The 22,686-nt window shown below is 41.5% G+C and overlaps 1 protein-coding gene across 1 annotated transcript in view; it reads left to right on the top strand.

The window, feature by feature from the left end:
• The first annotated feature begins 16,628 nt into the window (after positions 1–16,628).
• The window catches only part of LOC309556387 (b(0,+)-type amino acid transporter 1-like), a 138,670-nt gene continuing 132,612 nt past the window's right edge, over positions 16,629–22,686 (top strand). Inside the window, exon 1 of the mRNA XM_082258851.1 lies at positions 16,629–17,333. Coding sequence (XP_082114977.1) covers positions 16,640–17,333 — 694 coding nt within the window. The 5' untranslated portion in view covers positions 16,629–16,639. The remainder of the gene's footprint in view (positions 17,334–22,686) is intronic.

The following is a 22,686-nucleotide window of genomic DNA, read 5'->3' as shown; positions in this document are numbered from 1 at the left end:
TTACCAGTTTAGAGTTAGAGTGTAGCTCTTTTTTTAAAAATTATTGCCCACGCTCTGGCGATTGTGGCGATACCTCACATGTGTAGTGAGATGTATGTGACAGGTACTCTTTATGGAGGGATCGAGAGTCTAAAAGACCCTAGACCCCTCCACTACACTTCCATGTATGCAAAACGCCGAACACTGTGTTTTTGCATACAGCCATTTTTTAAATTTGCCGCCTTTTGCAGCACAGTAACCCGGAAGTGACGTCATGGATGCCGCCTCCGTGTTACGTCATCGGAGACCCGATCAAAGCCGTTTCCAGCTTTGATCGGGACTCCATCCAGCCGGCGGACATGCCGGCTGGGTGATCGAGGCTCCCGGTGGGACGGGAGCCCCGAGCAAAGTCACAGAAGGCGGCGGGAGGGGGACGTCCCCTCCCGCTCACCCAGGTAACGATCGAGTGGCTCTGCCGACGTAGATCTACGTTAGTATGCGGTAAGTGGTTAAAAGCATTCCACTGGTAAATCAATACCAGATTGCACCTAATATCTAAACTAACAAACAGACAAGAGACAGAAAAAAACAGTTTCAGATGTGACCTGAACAATGAACATGATACCATTGTGGTTATCTTTCATACTGTTAAGAGGTAAGTACAAAAAAACACAACTTTTGTGCAATATGTGATGACAACTATACTTTTAGAGATGAGCAGGTCTGGAAAACAAACGGAAAAATTGGGAAAAAAAAATGTCCCCATTCTTTTCAAAAAAATGCTTTTAGTTTTTTTTCTAGAAAAATTGGAAAAAAAAAGAAGTGTGGAATATGTTTTTATAATGATAAATAATATATCTATAGCATGGTATTTGAACTATATAACATGAAGACCTTAAATAAAGATTTCTGGGTCTTTTTGTAAAGTCTTAAATTATTGCAAGTTCTCTCAATTGAAGATAAGCAAATCCTAGAATACAATTCACGCAACACTGTACTCCTCAATGTAGTTCTCAAACAAGAGAAATATGCTCACTGCGTGGAAAAGGCTTAAATTTGTTTGTTTGTGGACTCCATCTTGTACCTCCTCCAGCTGGGTGATTGTTGGAATACTGCAGATAAGGGATCTCCAAACTACGGCCCTCCAGCTGTTGCGGAACTACATGCCCTATGATCCATTGAAGAACTCTGACATTCACAGACATGACTAGGCATGATGGGAAGTTTAGTTCCTGAAGAACTGGAGGGCCATAGTTTGGACACCCCTGCTGTAGATTATAGTTTTTGTCCTCCTAGGGCTTAATTGACAGGTAAGTGGGTACATTTATCTGACAAATTAGTTCATCTTATTTAACCTTTAAATGATTCATATTAATGTTCTCCACCATCACATCATAATATTTCCCTATACTCTGCTCAGTAAATAGCTTTTTCTTGTCCTCCTCTCAGTAAAATCATGAGACCAACATCTAGAGTTTGGAAACATTTCCACAGTGCAGTTTCTGCTGAGAGCAAAGCTACAATTTGCAAATATTGTGAGAAGAAATATTCTTTTCCAAATGCTACAAGGATGACAAAACACACCCCTGCATGTCAGAGTTGCCTAAAGACATTAAAAAAACACTTTACGGAATAAAATGATGAGGCCCATAATAAAGTGCGAGCAGCTATTCAGAAACACTATTTTTGCTGCTTCTGGATCATCACAAAGTGTTTCTTCACCAGCAGCATCTTCAAGTAAGGAAATGTTACAAACCACAGCCTCCCAAAAATACACAATCTCTTAATTTATAGATAAAATGACACATGGAAATCGGGAGAGTATTGATCAAGCTCTTCATATAACAATATATGCTTATGGATCAGCATTGTCAATAACTGAAAATGCATTTTGGCAGGAAGATTTTACATAATTACAAGGTAAAAGGGAGGTTATCTGTTCTCATGTATATATATATACGGTCCTTGTTCCATTTGTGATAAAAAACAACATTTTTAAATGCAAGTTTAGTTTATTTACTGAATTTTCTGTAAATAACAGGGAAACCTTTTTTTTTTCTCACGGCGTTTAAATTTTCTGAAAATTCTACATCTATATACACTTCCTAATGTAACCTAACCACAATATATGGTCAAATACACAATGCCCCCCCAACATGACCTAATCAATTATTTATTTTATTAGAGGTTCTTATATAGCGCTGTCAATTTATGCAGCAAATTACACCTTGCTTTGTGCACTTGTGCACAGTCATGTTGACTCCGGAAGGGGCCACCCCCAAACTGTTCCCACAAAGTTGGGAGCATAAAATTGTACAAAATAATTTGGTATGTTGAAGCCTTAAGAGTTCCCTTCACTGGAACTAGGGGGCCAAGCTCACACAATAATCCCCCCTCCACCAAATGATTTGGACCTGTGCATAAGGCAAGGTTCATAAAGACATGGATTAAGATTCTTACTTATTACGACTCTACCACTCTGAAAGAAAGAACTGAATAAATATAAAAATATAGTGTAATACAAAATATTCCTGCATGCTCTGTCAAAACTAAAATGTCAGTCTTAAGCTGAAAACTTTCAGGAAAGTTCCATAAACTTAGAAAATCTGGCTTTACAAATGTAAACTGAAAAGCCCTATGCCCCACTATCTACTAATTGTATTGTGTAATTATTTGATCATTACACGCACTTTGCTGAATGCTGACTTCGGCACAGTTTTCAGTTTATGTGTTCAGCAATAAACTCATAACACCTCGGACACTAAATCAGATTTATCAGGGCACACAGCCACTGCTGGCCAGTTTGTTTCATATATAGCCTGAATTAAATTTTTTTATAGACTGAACGCCATCAACAGTTGTTGTCTGCTAGACCATTGAAACCTCATTACCCTGAGTAGAAGCTTTTTATATTAAATTAAAAGCGAAACTTGATTGCATTGCTCTGTCATTTTAATTGAACTGTCTGCTTTCATTTTTCTGGGTTATTAATAGTTACTTAAACTTTCAGTGGCTAATGGCAGTGGCTTTTAATTTCCCTAGGTGAATGTAAATATAGATACAGCATCAGTTGATGCCATGCAGCTGGCTCATACACCGTTAAAAGTAGGAATGCAAATGACAAAACACATAAGTACAAAATGAAGATAAAGATTTAGCATACATCAAAATTAATATGTGCACATTCAGAATGACTATTCGAGTAACTCTACACTTACAGTCCTTTTTGTTACCATTGCTTTTTTTTCCCAGGTAGCGCAGATTTCATAGGTTTTATATTATTTAACCGCTTGCCTACTGGGCACATATACCCCCTTCCTACGCAGTCCAATTTTCAGCTTTCAGTGCTCTCACACTTTGAATGACAATTACTCAGTCATGCAACACTGTACCCAGATGACATTTTTGTCCTTTCTTCACAGAAATAGAGCTTTTTTTTGGTGGTATTTAATTACCACTGTTTTTTTTTTTTGTGTTCGTTTTTTTGCGCTATAAATGAAACAAGACCGAACATTTTGAAAAAAAAAGGTTTTTCTTTGTTTCTGTTATAAAACTTTCCTTCGTAAATTTTTGCTACAGGTTTTTACTGTTACATTGCTTTGGTAAAAATAACCAAAATCATATTATTTGGTCTGTGTGAAAGCTATAGAATCTACAAGCTATGGTTCCAATCACTGATAATTGAACACACCTGATGTAATGACAGACTTATTTCTTGGGACACTAAAATGCTAGGACAGTGCAAATGCCCACCAAATGACCCCTTTTTGGAAAGTAGACATTCCAAGGTATTTAATAAGAGTCATGGTAAGTTTTTTGAAGCTGTATTTATTTTCTCACAATTCTTTGGAAAATGAAGATTTTGTTTTCCACAAAATTGTCATATTAACAGATTATTTCTCTCACATGGCATATGCATACTTGCAACTACATCCCAAAACACATTGTGCTACTCCTCCTGAGTATGGCAATACCACATGTTTGAAACTTTTTCACAGCATGGCCACATAGAGAGGCTCAACACACTGGGAGTGCCGTTAGGTGTTCCAGGGACACAAAATACACTTATAATATCTTAACTACCTATTACACTTTTGAAAGCTCTGCAGCACCAGAACAATGGAATTACCCACAAAATGACCCCATTTTGAGAAGAAAACTCCCCAATGTATATTCTATGAGGCATAGTGAGTCTTTTGAGCATATCATTTTTTCCCACAAGTTTTCGGAAAATGTGGAAAGAAGATGAAAACGTATTTGTTTTCCACAACATTGTCCATTTTTAAGATATTTCTAACACATAGCATATACATACCAAAAATTACACCCCAAAATACATTCTGCTACTCCTTCTGAGTAGGGCCATACCACATGTGTGAGACTTTTCCACAGCCTGGCTAGGTAGATAGGCCCAAAATGCAGGGAGCACCGTCAGGTGTTCTAGGGACATAAATTGCACATCTAATTTCTTGACTACCTATAACATTTTTGAAGGCTCTGAAGCACCGGGACAATTTTGGGTTTAATACTGCTTTACAGTGTCTGTTACCCCAACATTTCATATTCCTGATATGTGACTGCTGTACCATGTACTTTTATGAAAAAGTATCTATTCTCTTTGTATTGCTTCGAGAATAGATACTAGATAGCCGATCTATCGGCTATTGCTTCGAGAATAGAGAATAGATAGCCGATTAACCACTTGCCTGCCTCCTCCCCCTACTTTGCCACATTTGGCAGCTTTTGGGGGGAGCGGGTACCTGGTTTTGACTGGTACCCCCTCACACTTCCAGATGAGTTCGCTGAGACCCCCCTCCTACTTCCCCCACATCCAGCCCAATCAGAGAGCGCAGCTTGCTTTGCGCAGTAGGGAATTGGCTGTAAAGTCACAAGGGTTCCATTTTCCATTAGTGGAGATGGTGGTGGCAGCACCCAATAGCCGATTAACCACTTTACCGCTGCTCACTAGATCTCTACTGCGGCAAAGTGGTTCGATAACGTCTGGCGACGTAGACCTACGTCGCCAGACACTCCCCTCTCTTGGCGGCGCGCGCGCCGCCGGAGGCTCGCTCCCACTATATTTAGTCACAGCGGGAGTCGGGCCAGGGGAGGAGCAGCGGCGATCGCCGCTGCTCTTCCCTGATCGTCGGGGAATCGAGTCTGGAGATCCGCCCGCTTGTGTAAACCTCCTAAGTGACAGGCAGTGTCAGATTGCAGGGTTCAGCATAGCTGAACCTGCGATCTGTCCCTGTGTCACTCAGTCACCTCCCCCCACACATGTCAGTAAGCACCAGGCATACATTAACCCCTCCCTCTCCAATAAAATTAACCCCTTCCCTGCCAGTGTCATTTTTACAGTAACAGTGCATATTTATAGCACTGATTACTGTAGTAATGTCACTGGTACCCCCAAAAGTGTCAAAAATGTCAGTCAAGGGTCCGATCTGTCCGCCGCAATGTCGCAGTCCCGCAAAAAAAATCGCAGATCGTCGCCATTACTCGTTAAAAGAAAAACACCAAAAACTACAGAAATCTTTCCCATAGTTAATAAACGCAATAACTTTTGCGCAAACCAATCAAAATACGCTTATTGCGATTTTTTTTACCAAAAATTTGTAGCAGAAAACAAATTGGCCTAAAATGATAAAAAATTTAGATTTTTACATTTTTTTTGGTGGAATTTCTTATAAAAAAATGTGGAAAATATTGTTATTTTTTCAAAATTGTCGATATTTTTTTGTTTATAGCGCAAAAAGTAAAAAACGCACAGGTTATCAAATACCACCAAAAGAAATCTCTATTTGTGGGAAAAAAAGGACGTAAATTTTGTTTGGATACGACGTTGCTTGACCGCGCAATTGTCAGTTAAATTCGCACAGTGCCGAATCGCAAAAAGTGGCCCAGACGTAAGACAGCAAAATCCTCCGGTGGTAAAGTGGTTAAGGAATCGGCTTGGGTGAAGACAGGTAACTGTGCTAATATTAAAAGGCAGCAGCTACAGTATTTGTTAACCTAGGTTTTCACTGCAGGAGCCTGGAGCTCCTCTTTAAGGTTGTGCTAGTTTCAATTTAGAAACTGTAATTTTCAAAGTCTACAGTACAAACTCCACTGTTTCTGCACTTTACAAGCAGTGAAATCGATTCTGTTAATGGGTTATTGCCACAAGTATCTTTCATCACCTGCAGGAGAGGTAAATACCAAAAATGTTATTGAAGGGTTAGGATTAGAGAGAGCATCAGTGTGAGGGGGCCTAGGGTGGGGGATCGCAAAGCTGGGTGGTTTCCAGCAAAAACTACCAATGACAATTTCCTAACCTTTAGGCCCCTTTCACACATACGGACCGCTCAGATCCACCTGTCATTTTTTTCAGGCAGATCTGAACGGATGCCCCATGCATCTCTATGGGGCATCGGATGTCAGCGGAGACCAGGGGCGGATCCAGAGTCTAGTCTCGGGAGGGGCACTGCCAGAAAAAAAGGTGTTTCTTACAGAACTGTTTTTAACTTATTATACGGTCCTAACCTAACCTTGTTTAAAACAGTGACACATTTATAATTCCAGATTAGAATATTACATTACAAACAGACAATACTGTATTATTCTTGTTGAAAATGTGAAACCAGGGTTCTTAATTCTCTCCTCAGCTCGCGCCTCACTCTTCAAATTTTTGGCAAAAAAGAATACAGTATTGTCCTGGAAGGAGTGTGTTAAAGTTTGATTGGACACAGTTACCAAAAGAAGACCCCAGGACGTCACTGGTGCCGTTTCTTCAGAGCTCCGTGCCGTGACCGTCGGCTCCCGCGTGCGTGCGCGGGAGTGACGTCACCGCGGCTCCGGCCCATCAGATGGCCGGATGCCGCGATCCCGAAAGACGGGCGACTGGACATGTCGTCCGTCATACAGGTGAGCGGGCGGCACGGCGGGGGCTTCGTTCTTAGGTAAGTATTTCATAATGAGCTAGTATGCGATGCATACTAGCTCATTATGTGTTTCTCTTTCAGGTTACAGAAAAAAAAAAAAAACGTTCATGGGTTTACAACCTCTTTAATGTTAAAGCGGAGTTCCACCCATATGAGATGAACTGACTGACTGAATCCCCTTTAAAAATGTTTTTACCAATGCAAACTATTTTTTTTTGTAAGGAAATACTGTTTTTCTTCTTTATTCGTCCGCACTTCCAGCCAGGTCCTGCTGCCTATAGGTGATTACGTCACTCGGCGATTCGCAAGGGCTCCTGGGATAGCGACTTCATGTATCCCAGCAGCCCTTGCGAATCGCCTAGTGACGAAATCTCGTGTTATTTCCAGACCGGCACCAGCTGTACTCAGGGATGTATTGCATTCAGTCCGCACTCCACCCCGCCTCCTCTCAGTGAGCGCAGACTGAAAGCATTACATCCCGTAGAGCTCACTGAGAGGAGGCGGGGTGGAGTGCGGACTGAATGCAATACATCCCTGAGTACAGCTGGTGCCGGTCTGGAAATAACACGAGATTTCGTCACTAGGCGATTCGCAAGGGCTGCTGGGATACATGAAGCCGCTATCCCAGGAGCCCTTGCGAATCGCCGAGTGACATAATCACCTATAGGCAGCAGGACCTGGCCGGAAGTGCGGATGAATAAACAAGAAAAACAGTATTTCCTTACAAAAAAAAAATAGTTTGCATTGGTAAAAACATTTTTAAAGGGGATTCAGTCAGTTCATCTCATATGGGTGGAACTCTGCTATAACATTAATGGCAAAGGGCAGCCTGGGGCTGGGCAGGGCACTTTTTTTTTTTTCTTTAATACATCTATTAAATTGTACTTACTTTTGTACTACTAGTAGTCACGTCACTCTCTGTCACAGATCACAGTCACACACTGTCACTGACTGCTCACTGCTCCTCAGATTCTTCTCCTTCGGTGCTGGCTGCCTGGCTGCTTGTAGTGAAGCTGCTGGAGCCTGGAGGGAGGAGGTGGGTGGAGCCAGCACTAAGCGCGCGAGGATTCGAGGAAGGCTCCGCTGTGGATGCTGGGGCATCGCTCGCTCTCCTCCACTCCTAAGGACCGCCGGTGAGGTGATGACGTCACTGGTTGCTTAGCTGCTAGACACCAATCGGCATCGGCGATTGGCATAGCAACCAGTCAGTGCACTCACTGCGGGCGGGCCGCGGCTGCTGTATAGGCCAGCGGCGCGGCGGCGGGACTACACTACAAGAGAAACTTTCAGCTCCGCCGCGCTGCTGGCCTGCTCGCTCCTGTGGACAGTGGAGAGTTACAGTAAGTGTGCCGTGGGTGATATTTTTTTCTCGGGGGGGGCAATTGACCCGAGACATGTCCGCTGACATCCGATCCGATCCTGTCCGTCAAATCCGGATGGATGGAAACCCTATTTTCCATCCATCTGGCGGATCGGATGGGATCGGATGAGAACGGACAGGTGGTCCGTTCTCATCCGATTCCCCCGTAGAGGAAAGCGGGGACCTGACAGCTCCGTCTCCGCACACAGAGTGGAGACGAAGCTGCCATCCGCCTGCTCAGCGTGGGATCGGCAGATCGATCCCCCATTGAGAAAAACGGAAAAAAGGGAAAAAAAGGGCCCTAAAACCAAGGCATTTACAAGAAATGTCACAATTGATGAACACGCTGTAGCAAATAAAGTCTAATGAAAAACAACCCATTGTGCAATTAATTCACTCTGCAAGGCATCCAGGATTAGAGTATTACAAAGCTGTAACAAATGAACATAATCCCAAGCCTGTTAATGCTTTTCCCACAATCAACTGGCAAAATCAAGAATATGAGATAACAATTCTCACTTCATTACATTCCCAGCTCCAACCTTTAAAATTGTCCCTTCCAGGCTGATAGCCACAAGAGCATACTCATCTTCCCCACATGATAGAAGTTGTGCCCCACACAGCTAAGATCAGCAGAAAATACATATACGTACATATACTGCGGCAGGGCAGGCCCTTTAGAGCAAAATCACGTACCTGTACGTGATTTTTTCTATGGGGTCTGGGGCACACACGCACCGTGGGCAATCCGTTATCGCTGTGATTGTACACAGAGGGAGCCAATCAGTGGATCTTTGTCTTCCTATAGTACATGCACCCCCATACAGTTAGAAAGCACCCCCTAGGGACACATTTACCCTTTGATTCCCTGCCAGTGTCATTAGTACAAAGACAGTGCATATTTTTTAGCACTGATCACTGTATTGGTGTCAAAAGCATCAAAAGTGTCACTTAGTGTCCTATTTGTCCACAGTCACACTATAAGACACAGATGGCCACGATTATTAGTAAAAAAAAAAAAAAAAAAATCAGTAAAATTCCATAAAAATATCCCATAGTTTGTAGAAGCTAAAACTTTTGAGGAAACCAATCAATATACACGTATTGGGATTTTTTTTTTACTAAAAATATGTAGCAGAATACATATTGGCCTAAATTGATGAAGAAATTAGATTTTTTACATTTTTTTGGAAATGTTTTTTAGCAGAAAGTAAAAAATATTGTTTTTTTTTTTTATTAAATTGTCTGTCTTTTTTGTTTATTGAAAAAAAAAAGCAGAGGTGTTTGAATACCATTAAAAGAAAGCTCTATTTGTGGGGAAAAAAGGACATATAAATGTTATTTTGGTACAGCATTGCACTACCACGCAATTATCAGTTGAAGTAACGCTGTGCCGTTTCGCAAAAAATGACCTGGTCATGAAGGGGGTAAAACCTTTCCGGGGCTGAAGTAATTAAACCCACATCATTAAAAAGATTGTCAAACCTCAGCACTCACTCTGTTAGGTTGGTATAGTTAACGATGCTGCTCTACTTGAAGGGGGAAAATCCAAATCACTAGAAACAGAAGAAAAGGAGGGCATAAATGTCTAGTGCATTACCTTAGACACCATAGAACCTTTTTTTTATAAAACACCAAAAGCATACTCACAAACATACGTTTTATCCTTGTATGTCACATACAACTCTAGTATTGAGAATGATACATCTCTGCGGTTGGACAGCTGACACATTTCGGGAGACAAGCTCCCTTCCTCAAAGCTAGTCCACTTTACTGAAGGCACCATATTTATACTAATCGCAAAACTGGGTCCCTCCCCTCCACAGCCTGCACGGGGCAGGACCAGATCATGACGAGGTCAAGGGAGATATGTGTCCAACAACAACAACAAAGGAAAGCAGATGTAAGTCTTAAGTCCTATTGCTGTAAGCAATGCTACAGGGATCATATAGCTCTATGATGTCATTGGATATATGCCTTGAAATAGTTACTTTCCACAGTGGTAATAATGCAAAAATGATAATTTACCTTCAGCCATTCAAGCCTTTCTTTACCTGTCCTGTTAAATGGAAGGCATTGCTGCTCACTCCTGTATTGAAGCATGCGTTTAGTATTTGGAATGCACCCTGATTACACCCTCTGTGTTCTTAGGCTGTGTGTCTGGTATTTGGAACGCACGCCAACAGTCCTAACTCACGGGGGTTGGCTGCTGGGAGCACTTCTGTCCTACCGCACTTTACATCAGGGTGTGGGGCTATGTGCCCAAATCACTCCTCAGTTGCCACGGACGCTGACGATAATCCTGCCCTGCTGAACACCCCACTAGGGAGGGACGATCGAAGGACGCCTCTCAGCAGTCACTCGTCAACCACAAAAACATACTTATCCTCTCCACATCATAGAAGTTTTGCCCCACATAGCTAAGATCATCAGAAAATATTTACACGCCAACAGATTATTGAAGTGTCATTAAACCCACATCATTAAAACTCTCAATGAATGGTGTATTATATGCTGTTCATACTCAGTCACTATGAAATTTGCTTTCTGTATTCTGCAAAAAACCTGGCTGATCCTGCTTTCTCTGTCTCCCCTTCCTGTCCATGTCCCCACTGCAGCTGTGGAGTTTTCAGCGCAGTGTTTACAGCTAATGCATATGCTCACATTTCAGTTTATTTATATGCTGAGCATTTCCTCCCTTTCACATCTGAGCAGCCTATGTGACTATAGAGTCCCACATGTGGTAAATGACAGCCCACTCCCACCTTCCTCCTCCATGTCCACTAAAGCTAAACACAAAAAGCTAAGCAAAACCTTCTTCCGGGTTTGCGGCATCCGGCCTTCTTATTGGCTGGAGCCACAATGACGTCACTCCCACGCATGCGCGCGGGAGCTGGCGGTAACGGCACGGGGTTCTGAAGGAACGGCACGAGCGGCCGTTCCATGAGAGCGCATGCACCAGTGATGTCACTGGCTGCATGCAAAGTAAATATCTCCTAAACAGTATGCTTAGGAGATATTTACAGTACCTATAGGTAAGCCTTAATATAGGCTTACCTATAGGTACAAGTTGCAGAGGAGGGTTTACTTCCTCTTTAAAAAGTGTTTCCCAGTGCTAAACCTTTTATCCAATGTCTAAGTTGCTGCATTTGTAAATGTCAAAAACCAATATAAAGGGATAGTAGTGGTAATAAAAAAGCACTTGTGGGTTTAACTAATATTTGTTTGTATTTTTTAATATAAAATAGGGGGGTGTGGCTGGGGGATGTCCTATGTCTACAACCGTCTGCTATTAGGTGTCCCTTGTTCCCATCTCAAAAAGTTGGGTGGTATTGTTGCTGCTTTTCAATGCTTTTTACAAACTTTTTTCTTTTTTTATTTTTTTTACAAATCAGTTTGATTCTCATTCATTTGCAAATGAGCAAGCTTTCTATGTAAATAATGAACTGGGTGTTGAGTGATGTGCTGATTTTTCTTCAGTAAATGGGTTCTGTAACTCACACTGTATTCTGCATTTTTGTGGGGTTTGTAGCTACGCTCTTTGTTTATCCAAGAGTAAAATCCAACAGCGTGTACTGCATTTACATCCAACATGAAAAGCTTGCTGCTTTTTGATCCACAAAATTGCTTCATCTATATACAAAACTCCAGGCTAAAATCATTGAAGTCACAGAATGACTTGTATATTATTAGTCTGGATTGAGTGGTTTGGTTTGCTGTTTAGGTAGATTGACGTTGGATGCTTTGGAGTTACATTGATCTGCACACACAGAGGTGAAAAACAATATAAAGCTTAATGAAAAATCACTAGCAGAGAAAAAAAATAGAAACTTCTTGGTGTGAGTTCTTGTATGGTAAATAATAATGGCTTTCTATAGATCTACCTATAGCCGATGATGATCATCAAAAAACGGGATTGGCAGCTTGAAGAATCTCCAAGCACTTGAGCTGTATGAATTCCAGTATGCTTTTTTTATCTGGTTGCACCTCTTTTACAAAAATGTGACACAGGCCCGTCAGATTTGGAATTAAACCCATCCATTGTGCCTCTATGGCATGTCTCTATATTATATGCAGCGCTTGAAGGAGAAGTATAGCCAAAGCTTATTTTGCTATGTTTCTCCTATGGATCACAAGATTGCAATTCCCTCTTATTGCTCAGTTCTCACTATAGAGGAAGCGGTGGACAGATGAAGCATCAGATCGATTCTGCATCCACCTAAATGAGTATAATGTTCAAGAAAAATTCCTCTATTTGGTGGGATTGTGAAGGGCAACTAAGTATACTACAAAGGCAAAAATGATAATTTATTGCTTAAAAAGTTCATATTTTTTATAAGCTATAGAGTCTAAAAAGCCCCCCAGTATGGGGTGTACATAAAAAAAAACATATAAAAGCAAAATCATAGTGAAAAAAACAAAGACTAAAAAAAACATTCATAACATGTGTCAATGCACGTATGACAACAGGCCCATTGTGGTAGTTCCAGCTATTTGTTGTTGACCTTCATCATAATTGCTCATCCAGGTACAATAGATGTTATTGAAAGCTGGAGATTCTAACACGTTTCAAACATTCAATTTTTCCTTCGTCTGGGAATATTTACCACTCTGTAAACATAAATGGCCATTACTAATATGTATGCATTGACTGTTATTTTAAATGCTTTGCAATCATATCACACAAAACTAACATCATAAGAGTAGTTTGGTCACACCCCTAACCCACAACTACCATCTAAGCAAGTGCATCAATTCTCCTCTTAGTACACAAGGACCCTCTGGGCACTATTCAATCACCAAGTTTAGAAATCTATTTTTTGCGTGTATGGAACTAAAAGCCCTTATAAAGGGGAGCACTGCAAATAAGCAAAAAGCACAGATATTTATAGATATATCATGTCATGCCAGGGGAAAGAAAAAAAAAAACAGTGTAAAAATAGCCAGTGTATAGGTATACAAAGTGGTCCCAGTTTAGGAGAAAGTGTCCCAAATAAGCTCCCTGGGGGGAAAGGGGGGGGTGACGAAGCCCTTCCTTGGGTGGCAAATCCTTCCTCTTTCTCTGTCTGAGCAGGGCAGAGAAGGAGGGCGTCTTCTTGAGGTTTCCCGAGCGTTCTCCTCAAGCACGGCACATGCGTCAATTGGCGCAAAGCGCGTTTGCATCACAGCTGGTCCTCCGGGTCCACCCCCAACTGATCGCGCATGCACGGGCAGCGCACATCGCGATCACCTAGATCCTACTTTGGAGCCGCCTCCTGAGGACCAGGCTGCATCAAAATGGAGGGGCTGCCGCTGAAACAGGAAAAGGCACATATTCGATATATGATCCAAATAGATAGGTAGGATAAGAATGTTAAAACCTTCCTCTATTGCCTAATAGAGGCCCGCAGTATCTAGACCGGGGCCTTCCTGTGCCGGGTGTAGCTATATGGTGGAGTATATTGATGGCCTACATAGACTGTCTGTGGAGTTATTTTGTCGACCACTACAAAGTATTACTGAATATAGAAAATTATGTCATACAATTTCACAAAACTATGTACTTGGGCTACAAATGGAATAAATGTGCAAAAAGTACAACAAAATATACAAACAGATAAAGATAAATGGGAAAAATTGCAAAAGATGCAAAATTTTAAATTACAACTCAGCAAGTACTATCTACCTTTTTATACCCCTAGGGGCAGATTTCTCTCAGGAGAAATTGCAGAAAGAAAGGACTATGTACAAATTAACCAGTCAGTAAGACCCAAGACTGTAGAGAGGAAATCTCACTTCATGCTCACTATACAATTATCTTATTCTCAATTTCCCATTCTTTCTAGTCATTCTTCCCAGAGGAAAAACCCTCTAGGAAGGGTCTGAAACTTTTGGCCTCATTAGGTCCTGCGGGGGATGTTGCATTTAAGCATCTGATCCAGCACATTTCACGCTGGTGCAGGGTCTTGTTCCAGTCTCCACCCCTCAAAGGAATGTAAAGTCTGTCTAGTGCCATAAAAGTAACCCCTGGCATCCTATACTTATGTGTTTTCGCTATGTGTCTTCCCAATGGTAAATACAAATTGCCTATTTTCATACTCTGCATATGTTTGCCTACACGTTTCCCAAACTCTTGTCACGTTTTGCCCACATAAAAAGAGCCGCATTCACAACGCAACAAGGGAATAGAACCATATGTAGTGAGAACAATGGGGAAGGGGGATTGACCATGATTAATCTCTCCTCCCAACAATTTACAGAGGATGAAAGACAGGTGTTATCATTGGGATTATCTCTTTGCCCAAGCAAAGGTATAGATAAATTTGAGACAGTAAAAGATATAAATCTCTTTACTTTAAACAAACTAAGGAGGAGGATGAAATTGAACTGAACCTGACACGGCGGAATTTTGAGCAATTTGGGATTTAAATTTGCTGCTGCAGGAAAACGGTATCAATGACTCCACCGACACTTGGGATGTAGAAAATTTAGAGGAAGATAGCGAAGAGGAAACACAGAAATTTCCAGTACAGTACATTTCCAGTTTCACAAGAAATCTCACAGATTTCCACCACTTAGTCAAAGTCCAACCATAGCATTATTTGTTAAACAAATAACAAGAGAAATAGAGTCACTACAAAGTAAATCTAGGGCCGATAATTGAAATCCAAAACAGTGGTTAGCCCTCAAATCCCTTAAGAACGACACAAAAACAACCATCAAACTTTCCGATAAGGTAAGGGGGGGGGGGGGGCGACATTGTCCTAATGGACAATGAAATGTATGTCAATATGTGTCAAAAATTCTAAAAAACGATAAGTGCCATTGAAAAATATCGGCAGCCCTGATTGACATGTACAATCAGGAATACTATGAACTGGTAGAAACTGCAGTAAAGGAGGGGATCATTTCCAGAAAATTGTGGGAATACATATACACCAAACATACATCCTCATACACCCACATTCTACACATTCCCAAAGGTCCACAAAGACATGGCCAACCCCCCAGGAGGCCATTGTCTCCAGAAAGGGCTGTATTTCTGAGGGGATGAGTCAAGTTGATGATGCACACGTAAAGCCTCGTACACACGCACCGATTGTTGGCCGACCGATCGGCCGTCTTTTGTCCAGTGTTGTTGTGTTGGTTGAAATGTGCTCTAGACTGCACACGAATTTTCTCGGCCAACAACAACCAACTTCAGAAGTGATGTCATGTGCTGGTTAACTTTCCGTGTGTTTTTTATTCTCTGAGCATGCCCAGTCTTGCTCATCTGACTTTTGTCGGCCGAAATCTGTACTGACTGACGAACAATCGGCCGTTCTGGTGACGGCCAACAAAAATTTTATAGCATGCACACCAGATTTTGTTCGGCCGAAAAGTCGCAGTCGGTTGTCGGAATCATCATACTAACAAGCCGACAATCGGCCGATCGGACGTTGGACGAAAATTCACGGCCAACAATCGTTGCGTGTGTATGAGGCTTAAGACCACATGTTAAAAGCCTGGCGTCTTATACTGAGGACTCTTTACACCTCTTACAGATATGCTTCTCTTCTCTTTATATCCTGCTAATCGGAAAGGATTATATTACCATACAACATTTCAAATTACCCATAGAAAGAATACGAACATGTGGAAATAGAATAATAATAGAGGTGTTTTCTGACCAGACTAATAGGATTAGGCACACGGAGTAACCAATTGGCAACCTTTCACTAGTTTGATTGCCTGAAGCAATGAAAGAACTGAAATCTGGATGCTTGCTATGAATTACTGCACTTTATTTTCTTTCTTTGTAATAATTTATTAAATATGTCCAGCAGTTGTACAAATTCCTGAGTTAAAAATAGTAAGGCTCGAACACAGGAGTAAAAAACATCAAGTTTTTTTACTGATCTGGATATAGATGCATTGTAGTCAATGGAACCATACACACAGCTGCATAAAGATGAGTAATAAAGCAATTAGTACAGAGCTATAAAACAAGTAATTTAGGTGCGTACGCACGTTTATGAGCCTCTATGCATGTTTATGCACGTATATACATGTAAACTGCAATACTGGCAATGAAGAAAAAATTTACTCTTACGCACATTTACGCTACTCACACACGTTTACGCAGGGTCTTTATGAAACATTTTACTCAGGATCTTTTTGTCAACGGGTATAAACATCAGTAAATTCTTATATTCTTGTGCAACTGGATTAATACAGTAAATGACACAAGACTAGTATGTTACATTGATAAAATATTCATACCTGATCACAGTATGCGATGTGCAAAGTACAGGGTAAATGTTATTGTTTAAACACTTGCATTGCAAAACTAGATGTGCCGTGCCAATATAAACACAGCGGACGCTGTTATATTGAGAGTGACAGAAGGATGTAATGGACAATGGAGGAGCAGCTGAACACCATGGAGGAGAAGGTTGTCCTGAAAAGAACTATTGGATTCTTCAGTGCCGTTAATTTCATCTTTGCGGTCATCTTGGGCACTGGAATTTTCGTCTCACCGGGGGCCGTCTTGCTCCTCTCACAGCTAAATGTTGGGGTTTCACTGGTGATATGGACAGCATGTGGGATAATATCAATGATTGGAGCACTGTGCTATGCTGAATTGGGAACTACCTTTCCATCATCTGGTGGGGAATATTATTATATAAAAAGAAGCCTGGGCCCCATTCCTGCATACATTTTCCTATGGACCGCCGTTATTTTCCTCAGGCCAGCAGTAATAACTGTCCAAGCATTGATGTTCGCGGAATACACTACGCAACCATTTTTCCCAGGATGCTCTTCACCAGAAGCCATAAAAAAAGTCACAGCTATCGCAGTGATTTTAATTGTAGGGATCATTAACTGTATGAGCACAAAATGGATTATTGTAGCGCAGAATGTTTTCACAGTGCTGAAGATGGTCGCTCTCAGTGCCATTGCCTTATGTGGAATTGTCCAGTTGGGAATGGGCAAGACACAAAACTTTCACAGGGCATTTGAGGGAAATGTCCCTAACATATCACAAATTGGAGAAGCCTTTTACCAGGGCATGTTTGCATTTGGAGGCTGGAATGTTCTTAATTATGTTGTGGGTACGTATTTGCTGTATAACATCATTTACTTACACCATCATTTGTCTGGGTCATTTGAGTTTAATCTGTTCTGAGAGAAAAACAGAAGTTCATTGTTGGCTGACTGGCTCTGGTCTCAATAATTGCTGAATCACTGACCTAGAACAAGAGTGCAACAAATAAAACCAAAGGAAAATCAGAACTCTTCATCTACATACTTGTTCCAATTCAGTGACTCAAAATAGAGAGGCTTCTGCATCAATGTAACTATCAGGAAACTAGTATTTCTAAAAGCCGAGCTCAGCAATGGCATCCTATTTTTTTCCCTTAACCACTTCAGCCCTGGAAGTTTTTACCCCCTTAATTGACCAGGCCATTTTTTCAGATTCGGCATTGCGTTACTTTAATTAACAATTGCACGCTGTACCCAAATAAAATTCATGTCCTTTTCCCCACAAATAAGGCTTTCTTTTGGTGATATTTGATCACCTGTACGATTTTTATTTATTGCGCTATAAACAAAATAATATCGACAATTCAGAAATAAAAATATATATATTTTTCACATTCAGCTATATAACATTACCAAAAAAAAAAATATTAAAAATCTAATTTAGGTTTAGGCCAATTTGTATTCTGCTACATATGTTTTGTAAAAAAAATCCCAAAAAGCATATTTTGATTGGATTGTGCAAAAGTTATCACATCTACAACTTACAGTAGGTGAAATATTTGTCTTTTTTTTTTTTTAACTAGTAATGGCAGCGATCTGCGATTTTTAGCGGGACTGCGACATTGTGGCGGACAGATAGGACCCCTAACTGACATTTCTGACTCTTCTGGGGGGACCGGTGACATTACTGCAGTAATCAGTGCTAAAAATATGCACTGTTACTGTAATAATGACACTGGCAGGAAAGGGGTTAATTTAGGGGCGATCAAAGGGTTAAGTGTGAGCCTAGGGGGAGTTTTCTAACTGTATTTGGGAGGGACTTGTGGAATCAACACAGAGACATGAGATACTAAATAGGAGGATCACAGGCACTCTGTGTTCATTCCAGAGAGAACAACGGTCTGCTGTGTTTACAACAGCAGACCGTTGTTCTCTCTCCACGGGGAGCAATCACGGGTGCCCAGCGGCAATCGTGGATCGGTTTCCCTGTTGCCTAATGGGGGCGGGCGCATGCCTCTAGAGGCGCGCATGTGTGCTCCCAGGAGTGCTCCCGCAAACCGCCATACAGGTACGGCAGTTCGGGCAGCCGAGCCAGTCAGCCGCAGTATATCTGCGGCGAGCGGTCGACAAGTGGTTAATACAGGGTGCCTTTAAAGGGTAACTCCACTTTTTAAGGGAAAAAAAACATCAGAAAAAGAAAAAATAAGTTAGCGTTTATAATTGTGACACAAGTCATATTGTAATTGAATGTTAATAAAAATTACCTTTCCTTTTCAATCTGCAGCTGTTGGAATTTTCTGAAAATGCAATGCAATATGGCTACCTGGAGCTGTTCTGCACACAGAATGCGTACTGACCACACCCCAGAAACCTTTCCTGCTTGTGTGATTGGCTCACCAATTTTCCCAGAAGTCTGCCTAAGATATAAGTCAGATTTCAGGCGTCCCCTGCAACAAGAATGTCATTTTTAGTGAGATACTCCCTACAGGAACATGTCTAAAGGGATGCAGGCCCAGCAGACAGGGCCGGACTTGCCTGCCGGGATAGCGGGAAATTTCCCGGCAGGCTGGCTGCCTTGGGGCTGCTGTCGGCTATGAGCTGCTCTGGGATGTTTTTTTTTTTTTTACAAGAGCAGCGGACGGGTGCCTCCCACTCCATTAAAACTGGTGCCTGGTGGAGTGATATGCATGGAGTGCAGCCACGCCTCTTTTTGTCAGCTGGCTGAGTCGGGGCTTTCACAGTAATGGGCCATACACACTATAAGATTTTCTGAAGACTTTTTCCTTTAGATTTACCAAAACCATATAATATGAGGTCAAACCTAAAGACTTTCAATTTGTATGCAATCTGGCAGGCCCTTGCACTACATAGAAAAGGTAAATCTGAAGGAAAAAGTCTTCAGAAAATCTTATAGTGTGTATGGCCCTTAACCACTTGCCGACCAGTCACGTTGACTGTACTGCGGCATAGTGGTTTGTTATCGTCTGGCGACGTAGACCTACGTCACCAGACATTCCCCTCTCTCATGCGGCACGCGCGCGCCGCCGGAGGCTCGCTCCCGCTGTATTCAGTTACAGCGGGAGTCGGGCCAGGAGAGGAGCGGTGGTGATCGTCGGGGAATCGAGTGTGGAGATCTGCCCTTTTGTGTTAACAAAGCGGGTGGATCTCCTAAGTGACAGACAGGGTCAGATTGCAGGGTTCAGCATAGCTGAACCTGCGATCTGTCCCTGTGTCACTCAGTCACCTCCCCCCACACACGTTAGTAAGCACCATATTAACCCCTTGATCAGCAATAAAAGTTAACCCCTTCCCTGCCAGAGTCATTTTTACAGTAACAGTGCATATGTATAGCACTGATTACTGTAGTAATGTCACTGGTACCCCCAAAAGTGTCAAAAATGTCAGTCAAGGGTCCGATCTGTCTGCCGCAATGTCGCAGTCCTGCAAAAAAAAAATCGCAGATCGCCGCCATTACTCGTTAAAAAAAACACACCAAAAATGACAGAAATCTTTCCCTTAGTTAGTAAACGCAATAACTTTTGCGCAAACCAATCAAAATACGCTTATTGCGATTTTTTTTACCAAAAATTTATAGCAGAAAACAAATTGGCCTAAAATGATAAAAAATTTTGATTTTTACATTTTTTTGGGGGGAATTTCATATAAAAAAAAATGTGAAAAATATTGTTATTTTTTCAAAATTGTCGCTCTTTTTTTGTTTATAGCGCAAAAAGTAAAAATCGCACAGGTGATCAAATACCACCAAAAGAAAGCTCTGTTTGTGGGGAAAAAAAAGTAAATTTTGTTTGGGTACGGCGTTGCATGACCCCGCAATTGTCAGTTAAAGTCGCACAGTGCCGAATTCGCAAAAAGTGGCCTGGACGTAAGACAGCAAAATCCTCCAGTGGTAAAGTGGTTAAGGCCCCTTTCACACATACAGTCCGTTCAGTTCATCAGTTCAGTCACGTCAAATGTATCAGTTTTTCATCCGTTTTTCATCAGTTTTTCATCCGTTTTTCGTCAGTTGTCATCAGTTTTTCATCCGTTTTTCGTCAGTTGTTATCCGTTTTTCATCCGTTTTTCATCAGTTGTTATCAGTTTTTCATCCGTTGTCGTCCGTTTTTCATCCGTTGACATCAGTTTTTCATCCGTTGTCATCAGTTGATATCCGTTTTTCATCCGTTGTCATCCGTTTTTCGTCCGATCCGTTTTTTTGACGGATGAAAAATAGGGCATTCATCCGTTCAAAAAAACGGACATTGACGGAAGTGGATGAAAACGGATGTTAACTGATGATCATCAGTTGTCATCCGTTTTTACATAGAGATGCATTGATGTCCGTTTTTCATCCGTCAACGGATGGATGAAAAACGGACAAACGGACAGCATGTGTGAAAGAGGCCTAAGAGCTGCAGTACAGGTGGGCGGAGCTAGAAGAGGTTACACAGCAGCCCCAATTACTGCAGATTTCCTCTTTAGTGCTCTCCAGGTGCACACCTGACTGATAATTATGAATCCACTCCCATTAGATCCACTCAGCACAGAGGAACAAACAATGATTTCTTCAGAATAACAAAAGGTAGGAATCTGCAACAAAGGTTGGTATAACCCTTGCAATGTACACAGATCACCCAGAGGGGAATGTTTTTTTCTAAACAAAAGTGAAGTTATGCTTTAAATAAATGTTTTTTTTTAAGGCTATGATTTTATCTACACAATATAATGATAGCGTTGGTGTGCTCTTGTAAGTTTATAATATCTTTTATGACAGTGTTTTTCACAGATATTTATATTACATTGCTATTGCCAGGTTATATTTATATCCTAAGTATATTGTGTTGGGATCAGGGGAAAAACAAACCTGCGCAGCACAGTTCTAAAAACTTAAAATCTGCTTTATTTTTTTAGCAAACACAAAAACAGTTGAGTAATATCAAGGAAAACCAACATGCTTCTATTCTGTGATTGTGCTAAATAAAAATTCCAATACTAATTTCATTTACTGCTGAAAACTGCTATGTGTTCCCACACCACCAGTAGTAATATAAACAAATAAAGTGCGGAACAACACAATATAAGTGAACATTGCATATACCCTAAGCAGTGTTGGGGGTAAAGAGTTACAAAGTAACGGATTACAGTAACTACATTACTTTTTTGGGTAACGATGTAATGTAACGCATTACAATAATAATATTGGTAACTACACTACTTTACTAGGCTATAGGAACGCACTTTCCTGCATTACCCAAGCCGTGCGTTGCGTGCATGGGTGCGTGTATCGCCACCCGTTGCCATAGAGATCGACATCTCCTCTGAGCGTGGGGGATCGGGTAGGCGGCGCCACCGCACATCGTCGCCACGCGCTGCACAGGCGTTTGACGTCATTTTGGCGCCAACACTCCGTCTAGCCGCATTTCCACCCAGTGCATTTGAGGCTGGCTTGAGGATGGTCTTTCCCAGATGACAACTGGCATGCCTGGTGCTATTGTACAGGTAAATACATATTGAATATTTATGAGGCTGTAAAAGCTGTTAATTGAACTGTATATGTTTGTCTAATAAAGCCTACTATTTCATATCACAGGCAATCAAAGACAGATTTGCATCTGTCTTGGACAGAAAGGATGCTCTGATGGCTGCTGCCACAATGCCCAAATTAAAGGTCCGCTGGCTCAAAGATGAGAAGAGATGCTGTTAAAACCATGCTAATTGCTGAGTGTCATGCCCGGATTCCTGAAGAGCCACTGATGAAACCAGCAGTTCAGAGGCCTGCCACCTCCAGTCACAATAACTTTTTTGAATTTGAAGAGGCGTTTTTCTACACCGCAGAGACTGAAGTCATGGAGTACTTAAAAATGCCTGGATCTGTCTGGGAGGTTCTCTCCAGGTTCCCCAGGATTAAGGAAATTGCAAAGCAGTACAACACTCCAATACCTTCAAGTGCACCGGTGGAAAGGCTTTTCAGCCTGGGCAGTATTGTTCTGACCCCAAGGAGGAACAGGCTGTCGGATGAAAGATTTCAAAGGCTTTTACTTATGCGATACAATCGTTATTTCGAAGAATAGAGAGGGATGAAGTTTATGACTTTTTGTTGCACTTTATGTTTTATTCTGTTTTTTCATGTTTTGTTTTCATGTTTCCCAAAGCCTGTGTTTTGAAATGTGTGTGTTGACGTCATTTGAACCTTCTTTATCCTGT

The sequence above is a fragment of the Pelophylax lessonae genome, assembly GCF_965119305.1.
Source record: "Pelophylax lessonae genome assembly, chromosome: 5".
In the NCBI taxonomy this organism is placed as follows: domain Eukaryota; kingdom Metazoa; phylum Chordata; class Amphibia; order Anura; family Ranidae; genus Pelophylax; species Pelophylax lessonae.
This window is presented reverse-complemented; position numbering and strand designations above follow the sequence as displayed.